Below are 26,595 nucleotides of genomic sequence, written 5' to 3' on the forward strand. Positions count from 1 at the left end.
GCACCAGCCTTTGAAGCCGAACCGCGGTGCAGTTAGTAAATCATATCTGGGGAGGAGCGTGCCCCTCTCTGTCCGTGCAGCTCGGTGCTGAGTCCGATGATGAGGGCCAGATCGGGAACCATCACTGGCGGAGCAATACCACCATCTCCTCGTTTCAGCTTCGGTTTGTCAAGCAGAGGGCGTGTGGCTCGCCGTACCTGAGAGGAGCGAGCGTCTCTTGTCACGTATTCTGCGAAAGGGGGGCAGAGGATTAAAAGCGGACCAAGGCACCTGTCTCTACTGCTCTGGGATGCCGTGCCGTGTCAGTGTCGCATTAGAAATAATGTTTCCCCTGCGCTTGTTTTGCAACTGATGAAGAATAATTTTGAAGGCATGTTCACGTGGATGGCTATGAATATGTTTATTCCGGTGTTCTGGTGTAACGCGTGAGGTAAGTGACTTATCCAGAGGTGCGCGCTACTTTCTCCCACTGCTCAGATTTTTCTGCAGAGCTTTGACATCTTGGGGTTGTTTACATGTTTTTGTTTAGGGTTTTTTTTATTCCCCCATCGTTTGCAAATAAGAGCTTGTATCGTGGCTCATGATCTAAAAAAAAAAAAAAGAAGCAATGTCTATAATAACCATCATGCTCCTACCGCATTAATTTCTAGAATTGAATTGGCACTGGTGTTATATTAAAAGAAGGTGGGCTGTAGTTGAAATGAAGTGACAGCACTTAAGTGAGCTGGGAATACAAACGAGGGGTTTTTCTGGAAAGAGTTGAGGCACTCAGTGGCAATATGTGAAGCGATATGAAAGTAGATGTGCTGCTGTAATGGTGGAGACTGCTTAATGTTGGCTCCAGTGCGCGGAGATCGCTTCCAAGACAATGTGAAATTTATGGAGTAACATCGCTGTTGCTGAGAGAGTGACTTCTTGAGCCGTAGCAGAGCAGTTTCCAAGTTCAGGTGTTGCATATTATTTACCGCCGCTGTCATCTTAAAGTTTAAGCATGCAGCATGGCCGCCCTGCAGGGAAGGTTACTGTATAACCTGCTGATTTGCAACTGGAAGCAACCTTGTGTTCTAGCATTATTAACCAAAGGTGCAGCAGCCCTCCCTCCACTTTGCTGCAGACACAAATCACAGGCAAAGTGAAACAGACTATGGTGCAGTGTGTATATAATATATACTGTATAAAACAACCAGCAGCAGCTTTGTGAGATGTATGAGTGCCCTGCCTCCCATTTAGACACTACCCCCACACACTGTGATGACAGACATAATGAATAAATAATCACACAAGCCCACATACCCCCACAGTACACTGAAAAAAACAAGTGACATGACATGGTGAAACAAGTGATATGAAATGTAATGAACTCACGAGTACCATTGTCTTATCAGGGTTATCTTGGCACTGTTATGACTTAGAGTTGCTAAGCTTTGACAACATTTAAAACGAGCTGTGTGGTAATTCCAGTGTATTGGTGCGACTTTATGTTATGGTTTTATATCGCAGGCTCGAAGTGCATCAGCGTTCTGTGCTCCCTGTGCAGCAGATTGGATTTTCTGTGCCCTTTGAGAGTCTTGCAAACAATTACCTGGCGCCATCATTTCTCAGTGTTAAAGTCTAACTTTCCCTTCATCCTTTATCTGCTGCTGACTGTCATTTGCATTTATTGTTTCCACTTCACAGAGGTGCTGCTACCTACTCAAATAGAAAGTTTTCATTCATATAAAAACTGTCACTGTGAAATGAGGTTTTCCGATTTGCGATTTTGAAGTATCCATTAAACTTTAAAATGTAAACACTGAAAGATGTTATTAAAATGTTATTGGCAGCAGTGTTGTGCGCGTAAAGTTTCAGCCTTGTTGTGCTTCGATGTTCCCACGAGGCTTGGATGGTAAAATTATGGTAAAATTATGGCTGTGATATTTGTGAGGTTGAATTTAACAGGTCATTGGCACGTTGGCGAAAAATGTTAAAAGACACGAGTATTTAGAAATATTTCAGCCTTTTTTAATATAATGTGTAGACATATTTCAGAGGCATTAAATATGAATAAACTGGAGCTGTGATGTGTTCATTACAAGTAAATTACGTTTCGGTGGAAAAAGTAGGAGAACCCAACAAACCCCCCACCCACCAACTGCACTTTATTGTAAAACTCTTGAAAGCATTGATATGTTTTGCGAAAATGTCCTTGGCCTTCATGAGCAGCATTAACTAAGCATGTTTTTCAATGGCAGGAGGAACCGGAGGTCCCAGAGGAAACTGTGTACGGAGAAAACATGCAAACTCCACACAAAAAAAAGGCGTTGGGTTTTGAACCTTTGACCTTGAGCGACTGTGGTGCCTTATTCAGTAGCAGTCATAACACACACCCGCAGCATAGTGTATCAATACATAATTAGTGCTTTGTGCCTCTTCTGTGTTTTTTTCTTCTTCTCTGTTTACACAGATATTGTGATGAATCACAGGGGGGGTCTTGTCATGCTGGTATTGTATTGTGAATCCTCGATACAGGAAATGTGGATTGACAATAAAAGGGAATGTCAGGCATCCAAATACATTACGTCAGAATTTGGCTTAGAGACAGTTACAGTCTGAACGTCTTGGACTGCAAAGCCACAAGGAGGCCCTAAACTTATAGCTGTCACAGCCAATTTAAGATTGTATTGTCTAAGCACTGCATAACTGCTTAAAACATGTTTTCCTATTTCACTTTTACTATGCGATGTTGGCTTTAAAATTGTTTAGAAATACAAATATTTCCCTTTGTTCTTTGCTTTCTTCATACACAGAAGTGTATGAAAAAGTAGTGCTGCCCCTGAAGGGTCTCTCTGCAGATACTGGGGGGGTGGAATAGAGGTAACTGTGCCACATCGCTCCGCTGGGCCTACAGAAATACTTAAGCGGGAGTCAGAGTTAAAACATCATGACCCAACACATTCAGGAATTGGTGGCGGCAACAGACGCACACGTAAGGTGTAAGGGCCGCATATCAAAATTCACCCATCCATTGTTACTACATGTCTGTTAGCTCTCACTCCAGCTATGACCTAATCCTGGTGGCTAGTGGGTGTGTTCTGCTTGGACTGAAGCCTCATTGGCTGTCTGCTGGATGATCCTTACTTCCGCTATTCCTTTCAAATGTGCTGCCATTTTCAGTAGCAGAAATTAGGTTTCAGTGTGTAGCGAAAACCTGTAACTGTAACAAGGACTTGAGCTGTGGCATGATATTTTCTAAGAGCTTCAACTGTGTTAACTCAGTCTTAGTCCAAGCATAAGTGATACCCATGTGATGAGCTAAATGTCACCCCGATGTAGAGTATTACTTCAAGTCCTGTAGAACACTCCCTAACAATCTTTGTCTGTGTGTGTGTCTCTCTGTGAGACATGCCAAAGGAAACTCCAGATGCCCCCCCCCCACACACACACACACACACACCCAGAGGGGGCCAAGCAAGGCCTCACAGCCAGATGATAGCTCGCCAACTGTTGGCTGTAAAGACACAATGTACTTCTCATCGTCAACTGAGTAGAGTGGGTAGCTCAGCAGCACCATGCGAGGAAAGCAAAAAACTGCTTTGGCCTTGTGTGTTTTAAATTTCACCAAGCTCGCTTATATTGACCCTCTTCTTTGTTCATGCTCTTCAGAATGTCTCATTCTCAAGTGAGAACTCGAGGCGCTTCTGCCACAGGCATCCCCGAAAGAATAAAAATTAAAAAAATCATTGCTCATAGGTTAATTTCCCTTTTTTAGTGTAATCAGAAAAGGAGAGGACCTCGATGAGGAAGTTGTGGTCTGCAGTAATGCACACCCACTTCTTTCTGTCACAAGACTGGAAGTATTCATGACTGTGTGGGCTTTGTGTCTGTTTGTATGTGCATGCTCTGCCTAAATGCAGCAGTGATGCACTCATGCAAGAAATAAAAATCTTGTGTCTATTATGACTTTTTTTTTTTTTGCCACTCATGTGATGTGAGGTACTCATGCTTTTTATTTTAATAGTGGTGTGATAGCGTAGGCTTGCATCGAGCAACCCGGGAAGTACTGCTGTACCTCGAGCACTCAGGCACAGTTGTAGCTGGGGCTTATTTGTGAAAAAAAAAATGACGGGATAGCAGTTTGTCAGAACAGGAACAGGTGGCTGTCAACGTGACTACAGACAGTGAATCACGGTTAAACAGTTGCCCCCAGAGGCTACACCCCCCTTAATCTGCAAGGACTCACAGAAAGACATTATCCGGCTCACGCGCCGTGGTAAAACTCCCCACCTTCTTGGTTTTCCAAAAAGCCCCCAGAAGCCGGTTCATCACATGAGTGTTACCTCACTCTTTAGCAGGTTGTGGGCTACAAAAGCTGTAACCGGTGTTATATTTGGGCTTCTCGCGGAAGGAAATATGACGCGCGAGGACAGAGCGGGGCTATCCACGCGGCCAAGCAGAGAGCGCTGCCGAGGCGAGTCGTGGGTCGTTCCGAAGGTGCGTATGTCTTGTTTTGCAGTAAATCTGGCAGGCTGCCATTTATGTGATTATGGCTGCATATGGATTTGCAGGACTTTTTGGGCATATTTGCTGTTTAACGCGGAGTACAGCACGTGCGTAATGCGCACAGTTCCTCTTTTTTTTGACCTCCTGCTGCAAAGTTGCCATTGTTAACAGACTTGGTTTTCATAAAGCTTCCAAAAATAGTATTTAAAATAAAATTAGAAATGGTGTCTTTTTCTGGTTTTGGATAATAGTTCTCCATTAGTTTGATACATGCAGTACCTACACATGTAAACAAAAACCGGTCCAGCCGATTAACAGCTCCCTCTAATCGTCGTCTTTTTTTCAGTTGGCGTGTGCGTGATAAAGTTATTTTATTGTATCTCTAAATCCGTTTGAGTGAGGGCACCAGCTGTTGTTATTTTAGTGAATATTGTACTTTGAGCAGATGCAACAGACTATGAATGCAACAGGCGCTCACCATTTGAAGGCAGTGTTAAACATTTTGTATAGTGGAGACGGAAGGATCATGTTGTGTTTGATTTTTTCCTTTTTGTGGTTATATTTTATGAAAGGTTTTGCGTTTGGTCAATAACCAGCTATGTATAGAAGCTTAGTCATGAGGCTTTTACACAGAATATTAGCACATTTGCATGTGTGCTTGTCAGTTGATTCTCTCTGTGTCAGCCCTGTGATTGACTGGCCACCTGTCCAGGGTGTAGCCCAACTCTACTTCCAAGACAGCTTGGCTCTGCTGACCCTGAGTTCAAAATGCAGCTGAGAAAATATATGAATGAATGGGTTTGGTCAACTGAATCATCTACTGACAAGATGTTTTTAATCATACTTTCAGATTAGTCATAACATCTCTATAATATACTAAGTATTTCATATATAAATAACATGCAATATAATACAGAAAAAACAAAACAAAAATAAAACCACAGCATTACTTTATCCCATAAACAAACATCCATTATAAATTCAAAAATATACCTGATACTTTTCCTCCTCTCTCATGCTGTACACAGTGAGTGGCTAAGCCTGACTCTTCTAGTAAATCACAGCAGTATTTTATTAAAGCACTAATGTAATCTGGATGTTAATGTAGTAAAATAGAGTATCCCGGCATTATATCCTGCACATTGTGCCAAAGCGACTCAAATCTTGAAAGCGGCTTTTGGCTTATTTCCGATTATCTGTGCACATGATTTAAAATATATTGGAAAATGTATAATTACGTTTTGTAAAAATACAAAACAATGGATATTAAAACCAGTATTAATGATCTAGAATTGCTTTGGGTTAACTTTTCATGATACTCTGTGTGTGTTGGTGCAGTGTTGGGCTTTGAAATTGTCCTCACAATAAAAAAAAAAAAGATTCTGGTACTATTCAGCTCTATGTGCATAGCTGTCTGTGCACAACTGTCAGTGCTTATCAGTTATGTCCACACTCATGCACACTCAAGAGAAGGTACGGTATGTTATAAAAAGCAAACCAGGAAGACTCAGCATGACTAATTTCAGTCTCACAATCATGTAAAACTTTTCTTTTGGCTTCTCTACTAATATACATTCTGAACTTTTGCACTCTCATAACAGGTTCACAAATAATGCTGTTAAATTCTCTTTCCTACTTGCTGTTGTTGTCATCGTCTGTTCCCACTTGTTGTTGCTTTTGTAATGAGATCGGTGAAATATAGACCTGGACTTGAAACTGTGTTCTCGCTGAGGAGGTGCCATTTATTGCGGTGTGTGTTTGGGGAACACACACCTACCCAGTGGCAGCTACTTCTTTTAGGAAGTTAAACGGTTTTATTGCCCTCATTGCAAATAATAAACGTATAACTTTTATGACATGTGAGGGGCTGCCTTTGTACTTTGCAAAATGCGTGGAACTGAAATACCTATCCAGTGTTCACACTTGCTGGGCTTCATGCACATCGGTCCAAATGATATTTGAGTTCAAATGAGATATATTAATTGATCCCTAAATAGCTAATTCACATCTTTACATCCTGTTCCTTACAGTCATCGTTGGCACTGGCAAGCAGGTGCTGTTGTCGGGGTCGTTGACATGCGTTCCACCTGAGCTCGGCATCGCCTGTCTCGGTGGTGTGGTGGCAGGATGCCAGTGCAGGCGGCCCAGTGGACAGAATTCCTGTCCTGTCCCATCTGCTACAATGAGTTTGACAGCAGCGGCCACCAGCCCATCAGTCTGGGATGCTCCCACACGGTGTGTAAGACCTGCCTACACAAACTGCACCGCAAGGCCTGTCCCTTTGATCAGACGCCGATCAGCACCGACATCGACCTGCTGCCTGTCAACTGCGCCCTGCTGCAGCTGGTTGGCGCTCAGGTGAGGCAAAAAAGAGAGAACTCCTGTTTATGTGAGCGATTGTGACACTGTCACAGTGAGAAAAGCCTGAAGCTTTATGTGTTTATATATCTTCTGTGTTCATCCCTGGTATGATATCAGGTCCCAGATGTTCAACCCGTGAGTCTGAGCAGTGCAGCAGAGGTTAAACACTATGAGGTCTGCAGGATGTGTGTAGAAGAGCTGGCTCTCTACCTAAAGCCCATCAGTGGCTCAAAAGGTACTGTATGTGTGCTTTGTGTGGTACATTTGGGCAGTTGTGAAAAAGAATTAAGCTCCTTATATTCAGTGCGTGGGGACTGCAGTTGGGCTGCCTGTGTAACTTGGCATTGATGATTCTCACACTTCTCACGATGCTGGAAGCTTGTGTGCTTTTATAAGGCTGAAGGAACATTCATCTCTCTCCGGACTATATAAAAAGAAGATTTTATTACTGAAAAAGACTGGTTCTTTGTTCATAGACTTCCGGTTTATGGGATTGGGGCAGTGTTCATCATTTTGCTCAATGGTGATCATATCTGGTTAAGAAGGAAAAGCAAGGGTTTGGTTGGAGGTTATTACATGCATAAGAACACTGACTGCTCAGCTGTTGTTTTTGTGTAGGAGGATAAAGTTCTTCTTAATTTGTTTTTCTTCAGCTATTATTTAATTGAGACTAAATATCTGATGACTAAAGTGAATGCTTTCATTGTTATTTGGTTTTAGAAACAGTGGGTTTAACTCCGGAGCTGTCGCTTAATACAGGTGTGGCAAACCTGAGCCCGAGTGTGCTCAGTAGGCCCATGCAGAGGAAGCTGGTGACCTTGGTGAACTGCCAGCTGGTGGAGGAGGAGGGTCGCGTGCGGGCGGTTCGGGCAGGCCGGTCTCTGGGGGAAAGGACAGTCACCGAGCTCATCCTTCAGCACCAGAACCCCCAGCAGCTCTCTGCAAACCTCTGGGCTGCAGTGAGGGCACGGGGCTGCCAGTTTCTGGGACCCGGTAAGTGTGCATGACAGAAACATATTAGCTATATCACATAGTGCCTCTATACTCATGCCTGTGAGGCAAAGCACTTTCTAATCACAGCTAAATTCCAACCATTTGCATAATGTATATGCATCATCACTGGAGTGCTGTAAGGTATGCTAAAGATGTAAACATGTAAAACATGTTGTCTTAAAAACTATCACTTATTAAACATTTGACACTCTGAAGTTTTAAATGTGGAAGCAGTGCAGTTAAAGAGTTTTCCTTAACATTAACGATTCATGCTGTTAGACTAGATTTGTGTCACCCTGTCATCTTTTATCAAGTCAGTGGACTCATTGTGTCCAGAACTGTTTAAATTGCTTCATCAAACCGCCTGCTGGTGCTGGAACCTGGTGTCCTGTGATGATTACTCATAGGGCAGATTCTGACTGGGAAAGATTTTCTCGTCATGATAACACAATGAGTTCATTTAAATCTGAGGACACCTCCAAAACCCTTTGTTTACTAGATATACACTTGCCTTTGTTTAGTCTTTATGTAACCAGTGTTGAATATTCGAATATGTATAGCATGTGCATGCTGCCCATGTCACTGAGTGTGTTTGTGCTAAAAAGTTCTCTCTTTTCTCCCCACTTCCTCTTCATATACTGCTACTTTCATTCTGACTTCCCCCTTCATTACCACCTTTTTCCTATCCTGTCAATCTCTCAATCCTTGTACAACCCTCCAACTCGTCCTCCATCAGCTATGCAAGAAGATGCACTGAAGCTTGTCTTACTGGCTCTGGAGGACGGTTCAGCTCTGTCCAGGAAGGTGCTGGTTTTGTTTGTAGTCCAAAAGCTTGAAGCTCGATTCCCCCAGGCCTCCAAAACCAGCATAGGCCACGTCGTGCAGCTGCTCTACAGGGCTTCCTGCTTCAAGGTACAGGCAGTAGATGTATGCACACTTACAGGAATGTGTAAACATGCTGAAATGACAGGTTCTACATTTCAGTGAACTGAACAAGCAAACCACAGATCATTGAATTTGTTCTATGTCAAACGTTACAAAACCATCACCATTTGGTGCTGTCCTAAGAACCCAAGCCACGATAAATGGCCTCATTAATGGAGGGGACCTAAATAGATTGTCGGGTACGACTACAGGTTTCTTTTCTGATGAGGCGGTGCTTCAGATTAATATCCCCTTTTTGGCATTGGTTTTGTAGGTACTTTCCAGAACTTACATTCTCGTCAGTACAATGTTTTCCAAAAAAAAAAAAAGTAAAATAACGATTCGTTTAAAATTAGTCATAGTGTCTGAGAAAGCTTTGCAAAACTCCCTTTCAGCTGTGGATGGATATGAAAATGAGCACAATCCAGTGGATTACAGTGTGAATCCTCTCCACTTAAATACTGGTACTAATAATTCATAAAAGGCCACTTCTTTATTAAGAAGATGGGCTTCTTTAAATATATTTTCGTGTGTGTGCGCATCTGTGTGCGCGCGTGTGTATTTTTATGCCTGTTATCTGATGACAGACATCGCTGGCAGGGCAGAAATGCCAGCTATCTGCTTGTGATGCAACGGCAGTTTATATTTGCACCTGTTGCCCCGCCTCGCAGGACAGACAGAGACATCACAGAGATACACAGAAAGATAAACGATGCAAAGATAGATAAAGGAGTAAAGACAAAACCTGATCGTGAAATTTGATTGTGTTTTTATATTTGTAAACAGCTGACAGTTGGTGTCTTATGATGATTACTCATAGGGCAGATTCTGAGAAGGGGAGAGTCCCTTTGTGTGATCTGAATTTGAGTGTTTGAGTCTGAAGACACCACATGTTGACAAAGTGACGGCTCTGTTTGATTTACGAGACTAATTGCAAACACGACACTCAGCATTTGAGGTTTCACAGATAGAAATGTATTGTAATTTAAGGACAAGGAGAGTTAACAGGAATTTAAAACAGGCACACATTTTTCCAAAGAAGCCATGCAGGTGTGCATTATAACAACATGATTTCATTGCTGGTACAAAATTACCATAGTAGCCTTAATCATTCAATTTTCTGACCCCACAAAACGTCAATGGTGTTGATAACCTAAAATTGTGCCTCAGTTTTAAGTGCACTATTTATAATATACACAAGAGTACATGAAGCTTTATTTTGAAATCGTGTTAAAGTTTGATTTTTCTTTTTTTTTTGTCTGTCTAATCGTATTGGAGACAAAGGTCATTTGTGTCCTTGTCTCTTCTTCTCACTCCCCTGTCTCTCATCCCCTCTCTCGCTCATCCATCTTCATCATCAGGTGACAAAGCGTGATGAGGACTCCTCCCTGATGCAGCTCAAGGAGGAGTTTCGCACATATGAGGCACTGAGGAGGGAACATGACGCGCAGATCGTCCACATCGCAATGGAAGCGGGCCTGCGAATCTCACCTGAGCAGTGGTCCTCTCTGTTGTATGGAGACCTGGTCCACAAGTCACATATGCAGTCCATCATTGACAAGGTACCATTAGGCTTCGTGTCCTCACCTCTGGTGACCGTGTGCAAGGTTGTGACAGCTTGAATTTGCTTTTTAAAATTTCAAGCAGTGTTTATAACTAGAGATGGCACGATACCACTTTTTTATGTCCGATACCGATACTGATATCATAAATTTGGATATCGGCCGATACCGATATGAATCCGATATAGTGTTTTTTAATCAATAAAACTGTTTTTTAAATATCTTGCTGCTTTTTGTATAAGTTCATACTCAAGTTAAAAAAAACAAACAAACACTAAAGCTAATCTGTTATACCTGTATGCAAAAAATACACTGCACCCAAAATATTTCATAGTTCAGCAACACTGATCAATCTGATAAACTTAAACCTACACCATCCTTCCTATTCTGGTATTTTAAATATTAAGCAACCTAACTAATAGTGTTCTAAAACTCCCAGCAAAAAAAAAAAAAAAAAAAAAAAATAGGGAACCACCCTCCACCTCATGATGCTTAATTGACGTAATCAACTTTAATTTGATGCAGTTTGAAAAAATGCTCAGAAATAAATTATTTTTCAAAAATAATTAAATAGATTCAACATCTTCAACAGAACTGCAGACTGCACAGATGGTACCTTCCCAAAGGAAAAAGTACTATAGCTTACTAGGGTATATTAGACTTAATAGTTGCTATATACAGTAATGGGCTTCTATACATTTTACATCAAATTAAAACTTTGGGTGTAAGATTCGGATAATTATTGATTAAAAGCTCGACATTTTAAATGAGAATAAGAAAGAAAAGTATTTCTTTGTGCCCCCTTTTCCCTGTTCATGCCCTATCGGCCCCCCTGGCTAAACTTTGCTAGATCCGCCCCTGCACAGTTACCAGCCATCAGGTACATAGAAAAAGATCCTCGAGTAGAAAGTAATATTAAATAAATTCTAACAACAGCTTAACAAGCTTAAACATGCTGCTGCTGTTCAGCTGCTGGTTTCCTCTTTCTGGGCAAAGGTGGCTCCATATATCAGTTGTTAAGCTTAACGCGGGAATGCTTTACAAACATTCAGAGATGAACTTACACATTTGCTTTACTTCTCTCTGGGATAACTTCCTCGGAGATGAAATGCCGGATTGGTAGCGAGGCTACAAATACACACAGCCGCTCTATCACGTGATGCATACTGCTGCTACGTGCCACGGTTATGAGCCGAGTTATGCCATGTTGCAAGTTTTGTGAGGTGCTTTTTTGATATTTAATGGATCGATTACATTTTTTATTTCTCTCCGATATCCGATCCAGTAATTTATGTCAGTGTCGGACCAATACGTAATATCGGATCGGTCCATCTCTATTTATAACAAGCGTCTGGAGAGCGGAAGCAGAGGAATAATGCAATCATCTGTTTATTAATTCTTTGAAAAACGACCATCATCTTCTTTCATCTGCTCTAGTTGCAGTCTCCAGAGTCGTTTGCAAAGAGTGTTCAGGAGCTGACGATCGTCTTGCAGAGGACAGGAGATCCTGCCAACCTCACAAGCCTTAGACCACACCTAGAACTGCTAGCCAACATAGACCACAACCCAGGTACATCCCTTCATTTAACACCATGGATCTCAAGCTTTTTTTGGTTTTCTTCACATGCCCCACACTCCACAGTTTGTATCATTTATTAACAAGAAAATAAGACCCAAGTCAGATTTTTGTGAAATAAACGGTGGGACAATAGCATCAGGTTTGTTTGTTCATTTGCTTCCCTAGCATCCTCCTCTGTCACATCAACCCATTGCTTATCCTCGTTCAAAATCTCTGTCTAATATCTCCACTCCCCCCATTTGCACATGTCCAAACCATCTCAGCTTTGCCTCTCTAACTCTGTTTATATTGCCCACCTTATTCAATTTTTTTATTTTCTTTTATATATTTTTTTTTATTAGTTCACTCCATATTTCTACCCCTGGATATCCCCAGTGACTCCACCTACAGTAGCTTCAACACGCCACTGGTGTGGACTGCCACATAGAGAACAGTATTCATCCATCAATCCATCCAATTTCTTGCACTTATCCTTATGAGGGTCGCAGGAGGGCTGGAGCCTATTCCAGCTGCTGTAGGGTGGGAGGCAGGGTAACAGTATCCATATGGTTCTAATTATTAGGGTTTCAGAAGGATTGTTGAGTGAAAAAAGTGCTGCTTACATGCCAAAAGGCAAATTGCGAGTGCAAGACAGAGGGAAAGTTATGATTCATCATGTGTGCTAAACATTTACTAATCAAAACATAATGACTAAGTGTTTGATGTCTATTTGTCTTTTACATACACCCTCAGCACTCAGAAATGTATTCTGCACTGTGCCTCTCAAATCATTAGACAATATATTATACATGCTGCATTACTGCAAGTGGCTATATTTTCTTTGGTGTCATGTGGGATATTATCCCTCTGCAGTGCTGCTGCTGTGCTACAGCCAGCAAAAAACTGGAAGCTTGTGCTTTTCAAACAAAATAGTCATGTGACCTTCAGCTGTACAATGTATTTTGTGTTAATTATCAAATCTTGACTTCTTAATGCACGAAGCCAAGATCTGAATGCTGTAAATATTACTGTGACATTTCATTATGATAGTATTTAGCTTTAGCATTCCTGCTTTCATATCTTCTTTAGTTATTAGACTGTGTAGGAACGTCCAAAAAGATAGAAATAACGCTCCAGATGGGGAGAGTATTAATTTGACTTAATGGTAACAGGGTCTCAGTTGTTTATTCTATATTTTCAGTGGGCTACACTACAAATTTCTTGGTTGAATTCTACTTGGGCTTTCTGTAATTTAGTTCTGTGAATAGCTCACACTTACATGTTTCGGATCATCAGACAAATTTAACAATTAGCCAAAGATAACCTAAGTAATCACAAAGGGCATTTTTAAATGATGATTTCATTTATCAGTGGAAAAAAGCTATCCAAACCTACCTGTGTGAAAAGTAATTCACCCTGCCCTGCCCTGTCGACATCTGTCATTCTGGAAAGCATCACAAATAATGTCCAAGGCTTTGGAACTTCAGTGAACCACAGCCAGAGTCATTATCCACAAACGGAGAAAACCCAGAAGACTAGTGGACCTTCTCAGGATTGGCTGGCCTACCAAAATTACAGTTCCACTTTTGGGTGGAACTGTTTTAATCCCACTATTGGGTTTAGGAAGCAACAGGTTGAGAAATATGGGTTAGGGCTAGTAATTCCACCCTTTACACAGAACAGTAGATTAAATTTTGTGGATTTCTAGTAATAAAAACCTCTGCTTAACAAACTGTATGTTGTCGTTCTGTGTGCAGATGCTTCCGCACCATCATGGGAGGAGCTCGAAAGTGTGATGCTGGCTGTAAAGCTGGTGGTTCATGGTCTAGTGGAATTCATACAGAACTTCAGCAAGAAGAGCCATGAAACTCCACAGGTACCCTGAGGCTAACAATTATAGTCGCAAAACAGATAACCAGGTATAAGGTGGGATGTGCTGCAAGTTTGTAAAAGACCATTAACATAATATATGTTTTAAAGAGCTGGTAGAGCTGTTAACAGCTAACAGATTTAGTTGAGAGGACTGAACCTCGTCTTTAAAAGTATAGCCAAGCGAATAGAGACTGAAATTGCCGTGTGAGTCTCATGCGCCTGGAAAAGCACTGAAATTGTTGTTGTAGGGAGATATGTTCATTATAGTAGGTTTACCTATGAGATAAACGTAGTAGTTTAATAGTTGGGTCTGTGCATTTTGCAGCCTCAGGCAAACAGCAAGTATAAGACCAGCATGTGCCGAGATCTTCGTCAGCAGGGAGGCTGTCCCCGAGGAACCAGCTGCACATTTGCGCACACACAGGATGAGTTGGAGAAGTGAGTGTGCAACTACATAACTTCCATTTTCTATGATTAAAAAAAATAGCATCTAATACATGTCCATTATACTGAATGCTCCTGTTGTGCATCCTTTACTCGATAGATTTAGATTGAGGAACAAGAAGAGCAGCAGTGTGGGCCGTGGGTTCCCTTTAGCGCAGGGGGGAATGAATAAAACTTTCACCATGGAGGGCAGCATTCACTCTGATGTGTCTGGAGGAGTAGGACAGGGGCTCAAAGGCAATGGAGACAGCACAGCCACCATGGCGGAGGGAGTACCCAGCCTAAATCACCCTCAGCTGATCTCCAGAGGGCTCGATGTGATGGAGGAATCTAAGCGAGCTGTGCCAAATGGAACTAGTGGGCCCAATGTGTCTGGCTCCAACAAAACCACATCTGGGTCAGCAGAACAGTAAGAGTTGTTTCCACCTGTTTGCTGATGTTTACATCTTCTGTTGTTGGTATTTAACCCTGTGATCAATGTTAATTTTGCTTTAAGCGTAGCACTGCTGTTTATATGTCTAAGAGAATAACTACAGGTGAAAACTCTAGCACCATATGAATTTCCAACTCAGTCCTAATCTTGTACTAACTCTTTCTCTGTGTGTTGTCATTCGGTTCATTAGGAAGCCTCTCTCTCCTCCCAGGACTCCAGTCAGCCACTCATCAGTGATGTCTCCCTTGACCACAGTCGGACGGTCTGATGGTGGTGCTCCTATACCCAAACATGGTCAGTTTATTCTGCGTCCATCGCATCCTTCTCAGGCGTCCGAGGTATACTACCAGGAGCCTCACTCCACATATGACACTGCCCACTATCAGCCAGCCTGTGAGTTTGTTTTTACACGAAGTTGGATGTGCAGAAATACTTCACTGTTGTGCGATAGGCGGAAAGTGCTCATAGCTTCTGTTTTTCTTCTTTCCCTCCTACTCTCCAGCAGGTTCCTATTACCCATCAAGTCTTCATCCCCCTCACAAACCTTGTATGGCTCGGTTCCTGCGATCCTCCAACGTCCCAGAATCCTCTCTGCCACCTTCCATTGGTCCTCCATCTTCTTACCCAAATGAACCTCAAACTCCACACCCACCTTCTTCGTCTTCCTCGGGGTACCCATCACACCCGCCTAGAGATCGAATGGGACCTCACACGTTCCATGCCCACCCAGGGCACCCAATGGGCCCTGCTCATGGAGTTTACGCTCCCCTCTATGACAGCAGGAGAGTATGGAGGCCTCAGGTGAGCAATCTCGACTATCATACTACCATAAAGTGTGGTAATTCTGCGACTTTATTTGTAATGTTGATGATTACATTTGCAGCTGTACCACAGAGAGGACGCCAGGAGTAACTCGCTGCCTCCAGAGGTGCTGCATTCCTCTGTCTACCAACCTCCACTCAGGGAGAGGTTCAACTCTCTAGACAGCAACTACTGTTCTGGAGCTGAACATCGTGCAGGGCTACACAGGGTAGGGGAAACAACCATAGACTGTATATAAAAGACATACTTTTTGTGTTTGCATCGAAGCTTTGTTTAATCTATGAGTCTGTAGAGCGCAGTTGTCACCATGTAAACGTGAACGTTTCACCCACATTTGCGACTAAAAATAGACCTGCAATAGAAACGTCTCTCGGAGCAGGCATGTGAATAAAAAGTATGACAACAGCCCACACGGCCCCCACTTTTTAAACAGAAAGACTGATAATGCAGCAGCAGCAGCAGCAAAGACGATGATGTCATAATTTATACACACTCAGAGCAAAGAGGCAGAGCTGTTACCGGCACAGTGAGCTCACAGTGAGTGAAAAGAAAATGTTTTTCTAGCATCCAAAACAGCAACACTGCTACTGTAATCACCATTAAAATCTTTGCTGGGAAAAAGCTCAGATATTATGGAGGGGACTGTAGCTGTCAGAGAGGGGGTAAATAAATGATAGAACAAAGCTGTAAATACATTTCATCTCTTCAGTTAAGTGGGCATATGTAGCGTGGGGGTGTACAGGAATTGGCACACTTTTAGAGCCAGCCCCAAGTGGTCTATTGAAGAACTGCAGCTTTTGGCCCTTTATCTTCCAACATATCTTCACCATTGCCGAGGGCAACACTCACTACTAATTGGCTGGAAAAATAAACTTTCCTCTTATCAGTAACATCTCGCTTAGACATTTAATTCAGTGGTGATATTGTAATTTCCCCCATGGCTCATTTGAAGAGCAGAAGTCTTTAAAATAAAATAAAAATATATATATTTGAATTATTGATCAGTGGGCATACAGAGAGAGATAAGTGACTGAGTTATGCTGTAATTAAAAAATAGTGGTCCCTACTGAGGGAAATAATGCTAACATCCCAATATATCACATTACCTTATCAATTTTTAATTGGTGGTGGTCTGTGTTACACTGAACAGATTTATTGCTTCTTTACAGCAACATCTCCTCTCCTTCTCTTACTCTTTTTACACCCACATATCGCCTCACCTCTACCTTCCCCTTCAGTCACAGAGCTGCAGCATGGAGCTTCAACCTCCTTTATAGTCCTCCCACTTCTCACCCGAATATGTCTCTGCCTCTCCCACTCACTTGTCTCCTTCTCATATCGTCGTATAGCATTAGCAGCTATACTGCTGCAGTGCTAAAGCGCACTTCACCGACAGAGCTACATTACCTGTCGTACATAACAAGACTCGTTTTGTAGGGTGTATTTGTGGAGATAAAAGTGAAAATGAGGAGATGCAGTGTAAAAAAAATCTGCAAAGAGCAAACAAACATGATCCCATCTGGCATTATTATGCGTTACTAAAAGCCAAGAAAAGAAAATGAATCCACTAAGTGCAATGCAACTCAGTATCCCCCCCACTTGCATGTACACGTGATGAGGAAAACTAATAGAAAAAATAACCACCGTGAACATTTCTCTGACACATAAAGGACATTACATTATCTTGCATAGTTATTTACAGTTTCCACCCTGGCTGCTACCAGTTTCAGACCTAGGCCACACAAGTGCAGAAGACTGCAAAGGCTGTATCAATACTACCATTTTGGGTTCAGATATATTATTATTCATATTATTCTTATATATGCTGTAATATCTCTGTTGATGTTTCCTCCCCTGCCCATCGCTTCCCTCTTCAGGACTACGGACGTGTTGCTCTAGGCTATGAGGATCTGTTCAGAAGGAAGCAGGAACAGTGGGCTCATCATCACCATCATCACAGTGCCAACAGACCCTCCCAGTCTTCTCCCATCTTCACCATCGATTTTGGGACAGAGGTATCAAAGCAAATAAAAGAGATGCCCATTTCTCCTTATTTACACACACACACACACACACACACACACACACACACACACACACACACACACACACACACAACACTTTTAAGGGGATTTATTGCCATGACAAGTAAAACTGCCCTTCTTTTTATTAAATATTTATTAACGTGCTCACTGCAGGCGGATGAAGCTACGAAGGGGTGAATTGGTTATGTGTTTTAACGGTTTTAAATTATGTTGTTTTTTAATTCCTATCCCAAAAGCTTATGCTTCAGCTGTGTCCAATGCTATTTAAGTGGGAGATAGTTGCCTAGCAACTGTGGAGGAAGATACCATAGCAATGCACAATTGTGGCGTGTGTGGGTGTGTGTGTGTGTGTGTGTTTGTGCGGGAGAAAGTGAGAGAGAAAAAGAGAAGGCAAGACTTCACCAAGCAGTGACTCAGGCTTTCAGCGGAGTAAAGCTTTGTTTAACAGTTTGGCAGATGTCTGTTTGTGAAAACATCCACGATTAAATCGACCACTTATTAGGTGCACAACTTTTTTAATTGTTTGCTTAACACGTTCAGTAAAATTTGAAAGACTCTGCATAACAAGAATAAGCAAATAAGACCAAGGAGACTGGCTGTCGGCGCAGTGATTTTTGCAAAGTGTCAGCACTGGCAGCAAGTGCAGAAATTCAACTTAGTGAGTACATGTGGCTGCTATATTTTAAGGACGTTACTTTGCTTTTTGCATGGTCTTGGAGGAATTGAATCCCATCTAAACCCACACACAGGCTGCCAATCTGTCACAGGGATGACCAACACGCTCTCATCTCAGGGTGTCAAATACCGCCTTTCTGTCAGATTGCTGAGATATGAACAAAGTGTCCTTTGACTCACCGGCTGCAGCAATATTGTATGCTGGGAGATAACTGTTCTGTTTTAAAGAGTGACAAAGTCCATATAGGGAAGCAAAAAAGGGTGGGTGTGGTTTTCAGTTACCAATTCTTAAGCTTGGGAACAGTGGTTTCTGTTCTTTGTGTTTAACACTTTGTTTTGATCTACACTTTAATTTTGCTCTTGGTTGTCAAGTTCAGGATCATTTGCAAATTATGCTAAAGGATACTTAATGCCTTTAAGGTGGTCCTTTAAAGGTGTCCATACGTGGTGAGTTAAGACCAGCTTCTTGTTGCTGTAACCAGGTGTCACACAGCACAGGTGCCAAAGGAAACCAGGCAAGGTGACAGTATTTAATGAACTGGGAAAGAGAATGGGCACCTTAAAAATATGTTAGCTTTTCTGCATGATTTATCAAATGCAAAATATGAAATGTTGAACCAGCATGCCATTCACACAGCTGAATATTTCATGGCATATTCCTGGCCGAAGATCAGCGGAGGAAAAAAAAGGTGTAGCTATTCTCCTCGGGTGCCTGAAAAATTGAAAAATAAATCTTAAATTAAATAAATAAATAAATGTCCTTGACCTTTGGGCAAGTAAATCTAGAGCAATGAACAGCAAGCACAAGTCATTTTTTTTTTACTGTTTTTCTATCTCTCTCTTTCAGCATGTGGAAAATAGTGGAGGTCAGTGTGTGGGATGCAGGTTCAGAGGTGATGAAGGCTTGGCTCACTACTCCCCTTGGTCCTGTGGTACCATCGGGCCCTGCCTCAGCTCATTTGAGCCTGAAACGCTTGCGCACACCTCATCTCACGCCTGCTCTGAGCACTCGGTAAGGCTCTTCATATATACAAAAGGATCAATTGTTTATTGCAAAACACAGAATTTTTGGCTGTGTACAAATGTGTGCGATCGCTTTAAAATGTGCACGTGTTTTCCCCATGCAGGAGTTGGACAGTAACGAAAGTAGAGGTGGTGGCGTCGGAGATAGCGGCGTCGGGAAGCGATGGCTGCATTCGCTGGATAACTACCGTCGCTTGAAAGACGAAGACCCGATCATTCCCTTTAGTGAGGGGCCCATTATCTCGAAGTGGGGGGCCATTTCCAGGGCGTCCCGCACAGGCTACCACACCACTGACCCTGTCCAAGCAACAGCCTGCCAAGGGAGCGCCAGTACCACTCCCATCAACTTCAAAGGTGAGCAGGGATAAAAAACGAAACAAGATATCGTACGAAAAACTCAAAAGGGACCGAAAGAGAAGAGAAAAGATAAGAAATGTTTAAAAGTAGATCAGTACCTTCTTTGAAAAGAGTTAAAGCACAATCTGATGTTTTTTCTTATATTGCTTTATTTGGTGTGATTCAGTTGTTTTTACAAATGTTTTACTTTACAACTCTTCATTCATTCATAGATTACAATGCTCACTTGGATCACAGTGACTACAGGTGGAGCTCCAGAGGATCAGACTCTTCCAGCCACTCCAGTTTCCTGGAGAGGTACAGCATTTACATTCAGACTCTGTCCTTCTAGTTTTTTTTCATTGCTGTCATGTGAAAAGGAGGTTTTCACAGGGCTACGCACACCATTACTGCCTCCATAGGAATTAAGAGGGTAAGTAGCAGCCAGATGCTGCTAATCAAATGCACACGATTAACTTATCATCACCAAGAGAGACCACTGAGATAAATGCAGAAGTTTGGTTAAATTTCGGGAGCATACCCAGCAGTGGGCATCCCATCACATTTACCCCCATCACATTGTGCAACAGTCAGAGCTAGAAATCAGACACTAGAAGCCTCAGTTAGGATTTTAAAGTTCAGGACGGAACAATTAGAAGAAGACCGAGCAAGTATGGTTTGTTTGGAAGGGCTACCAGGAGAAAGCCTCTTCTTTCAAAAAGTGACATATCAGCACGGCTTAGGCTTGCAAAGTTTCATCTATACAAACCTGTCCTTGGAACAGATGAGACCAAAGTAGAGATGTTTGGCCATAATGCACTGTTCCATCTTTGAAGAAAATCAAGCACAGCATATCAGCACAGACATCTCACACTAACTCTAAAGCACGGTGGTGGAGGGTCGATGAATTAGGCTCATTTTACGAGCCCAAGGATCTGAGCATCTTGAGTTAACAATAAACTCCTGTGGATACCAACATATTGTAAAGTGAAATGTGAGGTCATATGCTGGACCACTTAAACTCAGACCTAATTGTGTCATGCAGCATTACAGTGATATCAATCACAGCAGCAACTCTTCAACACATTGGCTATGAAGGAATCAAGGTGTCACAATAGTCCAGTCAAAGTCCAGACCTAAACCTGACTGAAATGCTCTCTGATGCTGGGCCATAGAGAGCTGTGCAAAAACAAATGTGTGCTAACCTCTATGAATTGCAGCAAATTCCTCTCGAACGATGTGAGAGACTGATAAAGTCATATAGAAGACTATTACTTCAAGTTATAGCTCCTAAAGGCCTGTGGAAATGTTATTTTTTCACATGATTGTACATGACCACACAGTAATCTTTGTTTAAAAAAACTGATCTGTGCCGGTCTGTGCTTGCTTTAGTGAGCAGCTCTGTGCTTCAGAGCTACATGCCAGACGAACTTCAATAGGGAGCGGAGAGAAAATTGTGTCTGATCTGAAAGCTCACCGGACCGCCTTTAGCCAGGATCAGGACCGAGCTGAGAGCGAGTCAGACCCAGATCGAGACATTGAGCTCGAACTCTGTGCTCTAGACATGGAGGATTCGGACCAGCAGGAAATAAAGTCTCAGGTCAGTATGATTTTGTATATGCTGACGCTATATGTAGTTTCATGTTCTGAAGATTGATGTTGAATTTGCCCAACTCTGAACTGGGAACAGTCTCAGTAAAAAAACAAGTTGAGAAAAAAAAAGGTTTAATTATCGACCAGACCTCTTTATCCTTTGTCTTGTGTTACAATTTTGCCTCACAGGAGTCGTTAGACCTGGTCACCCCACAGTCTCAGGATGCTTCCCTTCTCCTTTCACCTCCGTGCTCCTCTACCCTCATCTCATCTCCTGCAGCAGAGCACCCACAAACAGAGTCAGAAAAGATGGATGCTCACCTGTTGAAAAAAATGGCCTTCAGGTGAATTACCATGGTAATCACTGTTCACAGGATTGCCCCGAGTCTTGAGTCATTTTTGACTTAAGTGACGCACAATCTCTCGCTGTCTTCCTGTCTCACATCTTTGCTCTCTCCTGTTTTGCAGGAAGTCTCTGTCTCCAGGAGGGTTAGTCTCAGGAGGTCTGGGCATTGCGAAGCTCCAGGTTGGACCCCCTCGACTGGGTGACACTTCTACCCGGGCTTGTCCCGAAACATCTGGGCCAGAGATGCTGCTCAATGGAAGCTAAGAGGACACAAAGTCAATCACTGACCTACAAAGAGCTACACCTGAGTTCCACATCCTGGTTGAATGGAAAACCTTTTAATTCCAGCCTTCATATATGTTGATCACATGCCTAACTGAAACTTGACAGATAATGGTCAACAGCCTGTGCTGTGCCACGCTGCAAGGTCAAGAGTTATACACATTTTACTAATTTTCCAACTTTGCTGTTTATGGCTAGGAAGGTAAATAGCCAGTTTTCCCATATAGTAGATGCTGAACTTGTCTGTGTTTGCCGTGCCAAATCTGGTCATATTTACAAGGAGGGTTGGAGAGCTCTTAAACCATCCGATCGGTCACATAGGATTGAATTCATTTGTTTCGTTTTTTTTGGGGGGGTTTTCTTGTCGTTCTGCATAAGCTGTCAGATAAAGTTTATGGGTGACAATATGATAAGTGAATGTTCTTCAGTTTTACCAAGTTTACTGAGATCCTTTCTCCCAGTATAGCATTGAGGTACACAGGAAATTAAACAGAAGTCATTTGCAGCAGCAGACCCTCCAATTACTTACGCCTGTCCCAAACATTGAATGCTTTGACATTAATTCGCTGTGTGTAATTTGCGTTTAGCTTGTGCCTTGGAAAACATGCATTTCCAAAAGTTTCAAAGCAGGTGCTGGTTTATGGTCAAGGCCCACATAGCTTTTTAAAGGGTAAACAGTGGGATTATTTATCCCTTTTTTTAGGCGGACAAAATTTTTTCCATGTCTTATTAGGCTATAACAAATGCCTTCTCTGAGCAGCCTTATGTTTCATATTGACATTTCATTTTACGTCTCTGAAAAGATTAAGACATAGATGTTACTTATACTGAGACCAAAAATATAAAGGGCACGGCACCCTTCTGAGAAAATAAAAAAAAGAGCAGCAGAGGTCTTTAAAAAGTGCTGATAGTGAATCAAGCCTCTGTCTTTTGAGTCATATGATCTTTTAAACGTTGGGCTCTGGATTCCAGTCCTGTCATGGGATCAGAGGCACAAACATACAGACCTAAATTTTCAAAAGATCACTGATCACCTAAGGTCAGTTTTCTACTTTTTTTTTTTTTTTTAAATGAATGATACAATACTTTTAACATAAATGTATTTTATTTAGGAACAGACTTTGTAGTTCAAGCAGCAGCTAGAGAAAATGTAATGAATTTCTCTACAAGTCAGTTTTATCTCTTTGTGCCTGTAGTGGCACTAATCAGCTACTCTTATTAAGTTAAAGAGTTTCACGCCGTCATGTGACTGCCATTCACACAAACATGCAATACAGTGGCCTTTCTCTCCTTAGCGTGGTCTAAAACGAAGCATGTGCTCTACAGTCCCCCCGCTCACACACAAGCTCTGTTTGTTTACCATTTCAAAGGTGTTAACAAACACAAATGTGATCTTAAAACGGAACTGCATTTTAAAAAGTCCACCGTCTATTATTTCCGGTCCCGTCATTTTTTGTTTGTTTGTGTATGTGTGTGTGTTGTGTAAACAATATTTACCAGCTGTGCGTGATATTTAAAGGTCAAGCCTACCCAAGAGAGGGACGCCACTTCGTGCATCTGTTCATCTATAAACCTTTGTTTTACTTTTTGAAAAGTTTTGGTTAGTTTCATTTAACTAACTTCTGTGAAGTTGTTTGTTTGGGTATTTCTGTATAGGTTTTTTGCCACTCTTTTGTTGTTAGTTGTGTGTTACATTGTGGTAGACTTGCTTTCTAATGTTTGTCTGTGTTACATTGCCGTGTGCTACTTCACCGTGGCTTTGTTTCAATATGGGTGATTTCCATACAGCCCTGCTGTGCCTCACTCCTTTTATAAATATGAGGCTTCTTGTCATGAGTGAATTTTTCTTAGTGACTTTAATAAATACAAAACATGAACCCATATATATATATATATATATATACATACATACATACATACATACATACATACATATATGGGATATAAAGTTATGAGGTTTGTTTACATCCAATTCTAAATCTTGAGGTCGAAAGCTAACTGATTTTCAAGTCTTTCAAGCTCCCTTAATTTCCTCTTATCCCCGCTACTGTACCTATTTAAAAAACAAACTCAGAAACATAAGCATTAACATCTTTTCTCTCATTATTTTATAAAAGTAAAAGGAGAGAGAAAGAGAGAGAAGGGAATTGGATAAATTGGTCTGAGCATTTCATTATAACTTGATGTGATACTCTTTAGAATTTAAAAAAAAAATTATTTCTTTATTTTTTGTTTTGTGTGACCGTGAAAGCCAAGGGCAGGCACAGGGATTTAGCTGCTTCCAGACGGTTATTAAATCAGCTCAGCTACCTATACTATCACTCTGCATCTGTTTACAGCTTCACCTTTGAAGTACAACATAATAATGTCAAGTGCCATGTTGGGTACAGTACAATCAGTCTCTGAAATCCGCGCCCCGTCCCACAGCTTTTAATTTTCCTTCCCCTGTAAACTGTGCGAGGAGGGAGAGGCTCTGTCAAGTCGAGGAGTGAGATACTTCTCTTGTAGTTGTGCTTTGTTCCATTAGAGGGGGCTAGCGGACCCATGTCTGTTTTGAATTGCTCAGGGAAGTCTTAATTTGCTCAGCTACTTTGGCTTTTTCTATATCCATCACTTTGAATATTATGTGGAAGTATTTGCCTGAATTTCACTTTGCTGATAACTGACCCTTTCACCCCAACCATGCGTGGGTTAAAGTGTTAGCACTGATTATGTTATTTGCCAGTGTTTTCTTTGCCTCTCGGTATTAAGTATTGGCTTTGCTATTTGTGTTCACATGAGAAAGGGCTGGGCACTACTGTATGTAAAAACAGTATTGTGAGTATTGAAGTAATGTCAAAGTGATACTCCCTGTTTCCTATAAAGTGTCTGGAGCACTGCTGTAGTGGCTAACTGCACTGCACTGCACTGCACTGATTCTCCCATCGCACCCAGCGAGTGCCCCTTCCCACTTCCCTTCAACCCACCTCCTAAACCTTGGCCCTCCCTGCATCCTGCGTCATGCATGCGATCTAATCCCTCTTGTGATGGCGGAGGAGTAATGACAATTCTGTAGTTGTGATACAACACACCCAGCGCTGTAAGAGTTCTGCACATGCCCACTGTGTGGCCACGTCAAGTGCTGAAGTTTGCTTGCAGCATTTTAATTGCTTGCTCATGAAAATCAATTATTGTTTAATAGAGATTATATTATTATTGTTATAACCACATTTGGTTGTTGTGGTATTTTTTTTTCTTGGTATATTCGAAGTCTGCTTCTTTTGGATATGAAAGTTTGCTAAAAATGTTTTTTATTAGAAAAAAAGTGTCGCATTATTCTATATTATATGGGGGGAAAGCCTGTTTGTTGATTGTGAAACATATGAACTGATGTTTTCTGACTATTCATGTCTGTATTAGACATTTTATTTGCAAATCTATTGTTCGATTGAAATGTAAACTATTAAGAGATGGTACACATCCGTCATTGTATACAGTCTGACACCATCATTAGATGGACTTTTAGTATAGACGCTCATTTATACAACCTGTGATAATCAGATATAGTTAAATGTTTAAGTCATTGGGGCAGTTGTGTAATGTTTCAGAATGAGGAAACTACAATCCTTAAGAGACGGTATATCCAAAAGGTCCCCAAGATGAATAATACTGTTATGTATTCCATTTATTTCCTTGGAAATATCACGTTGTGAAAGGTTTCCCTTTTACTAATTGTGCAGTAATGCAGGGCTGGAGTAAAGTCTAACCTATGGTGGTGATGATTTATGTGCTCTTAATAATGTATGAAACTGTTTGAGTTTTGTTTTACTGACTGATTCTTCTGGTGCATTTTCTGGCTTGTTCAAATGTATTACAATGACTTGCAGACAGCTTGGCCCAGCGGCATACTGCTTCGGGGTTGCACTGAGACGTTAAGTTATGAAAAAGAAGATTTTAGCACATGAAATTGCATGCTATAATAAACCAACAATAGTACTGTGTGTGTGATTCTTGTCTTGATTTGTCTTGTTATAGGATTAGATGCTGGAGCACATTTACAACAATTAACAACAAGAGGTAAAATCCACCAAAAAAGGTCGAATCCATACAAGTCTGTATAATAACGGCCATCAGTCAAACAATACTGTTTGCTCTGGGTCTAAACAGAGCGCGTTGTGTGCGACTTCTTCTTTTGCGCATGCGGGCCGCTTTGAGGGTTCACACTAGAGCACGTTTGCTGTCACATTTTATTTGTAGTGTGAACAAGCAGACAAAAAAAATCGGATTTGATCAAAAAATCGGAATTGAGCATTAAGACCTGCAGTGTGAACGTAGACAAAAAAATGACCTCTAGATCCACCCATGCATCCAGGCTGGAGAACTGAGAGAAAGCCCACCCAGATATGAGGGGAACATTAAAAATCCACATACAAAGGCCACCAGGCTGGATTCAAACCTGAGACCTTTGCGCGCCAAGGTGACAATGCTAACTGCTACACCACTGTGTTAATGATTTTTCTTTTCAATGTGATTTCCTAGGATCTTTTTTTAAGTAGAATATCACAATGATGCACCCACATTGCTTCAAAATGCAGCAGGACTATACATTCCTTCCTGCGTGATTGTTGCAGTGCATTTAAACTAATCAAATCAAAGTGGCTGTTAAAAGTGTGGACTTAAACATGAGGTGGTCAGTGTTATTGTGAAGCGTTCATTAGAAATCTCTTATTTCCTAACAGGCTAAGTATGTGTGTGAGCCTGCTGTGATGTGGTGACCTGGTTTTCAATATATTTAAATGGAGTATTGTGCTTTGTGTTCCCACGTACGTCCCTTATGAAACAACAGGCTGGACAGGAAGGGCCAGCAT

General features: G+C 41.7%; 1 protein-coding gene across 4 annotated transcripts; it reads left to right on the plus strand.

Annotated features, from left to right (window-relative positions):
* Window positions 1-25,728, plus strand: rc3h2 (ring finger and CCCH-type domains 2). Of its 4 annotated transcripts, none has more exons than XM_085279253.1 (20): window positions 1-430; window positions 6,510-6,837; window positions 6,958-7,075; window positions 7,561-7,833; window positions 8,570-8,745; window positions 10,119-10,319; window positions 11,757-11,889; window positions 13,635-13,753; window positions 14,075-14,187; window positions 14,294-14,590; window positions 14,817-15,019; window positions 15,129-15,427; window positions 15,510-15,656; window positions 17,326-17,463; window positions 19,016-19,180; window positions 19,296-19,545; window positions 19,761-19,845; window positions 20,920-21,127; window positions 21,310-21,464; window positions 21,589-25,728. In XM_085279253.1, exons 2-20 carry the CDS (start codon window positions 6,607-6,609, stop codon window positions 21,728-21,730), a joined length of 3,453 nt encoding a protein of 1,150 aa, XP_085135379.1. In that variant the 5' UTR covers window positions 1-430; window positions 6,510-6,606; the 3' UTR covers window positions 21,731-25,728. The 4 variants fall into 4 exon arrangements, with proteins under 4 accessions (XP_085135379.1, XP_085135382.1, XP_085135378.1 ...); XM_085279256.1 differs by having other exon boundaries at window positions 14,294-14,602; window positions 21,310-21,477; window positions 21,589-21,727; XM_085279252.1 differs by having other exon boundaries at window positions 2-430; window positions 14,294-14,602.
* Window positions 25,729-26,595: the final 867 nt, after the last annotated feature.

Source organism: Mchenga conophoros, linkage group LG7 (assembly GCF_057382185.1).
Source record: "Mchenga conophoros isolate Kocher_MC1m ecotype Shallow Benthic linkage group LG7, M_conophoros_male_GT1.1, whole genome shotgun sequence".
Taxonomy (NCBI): Eukaryota; Metazoa; Chordata; class Actinopteri; order Cichliformes; family Cichlidae; genus Mchenga; species Mchenga conophoros.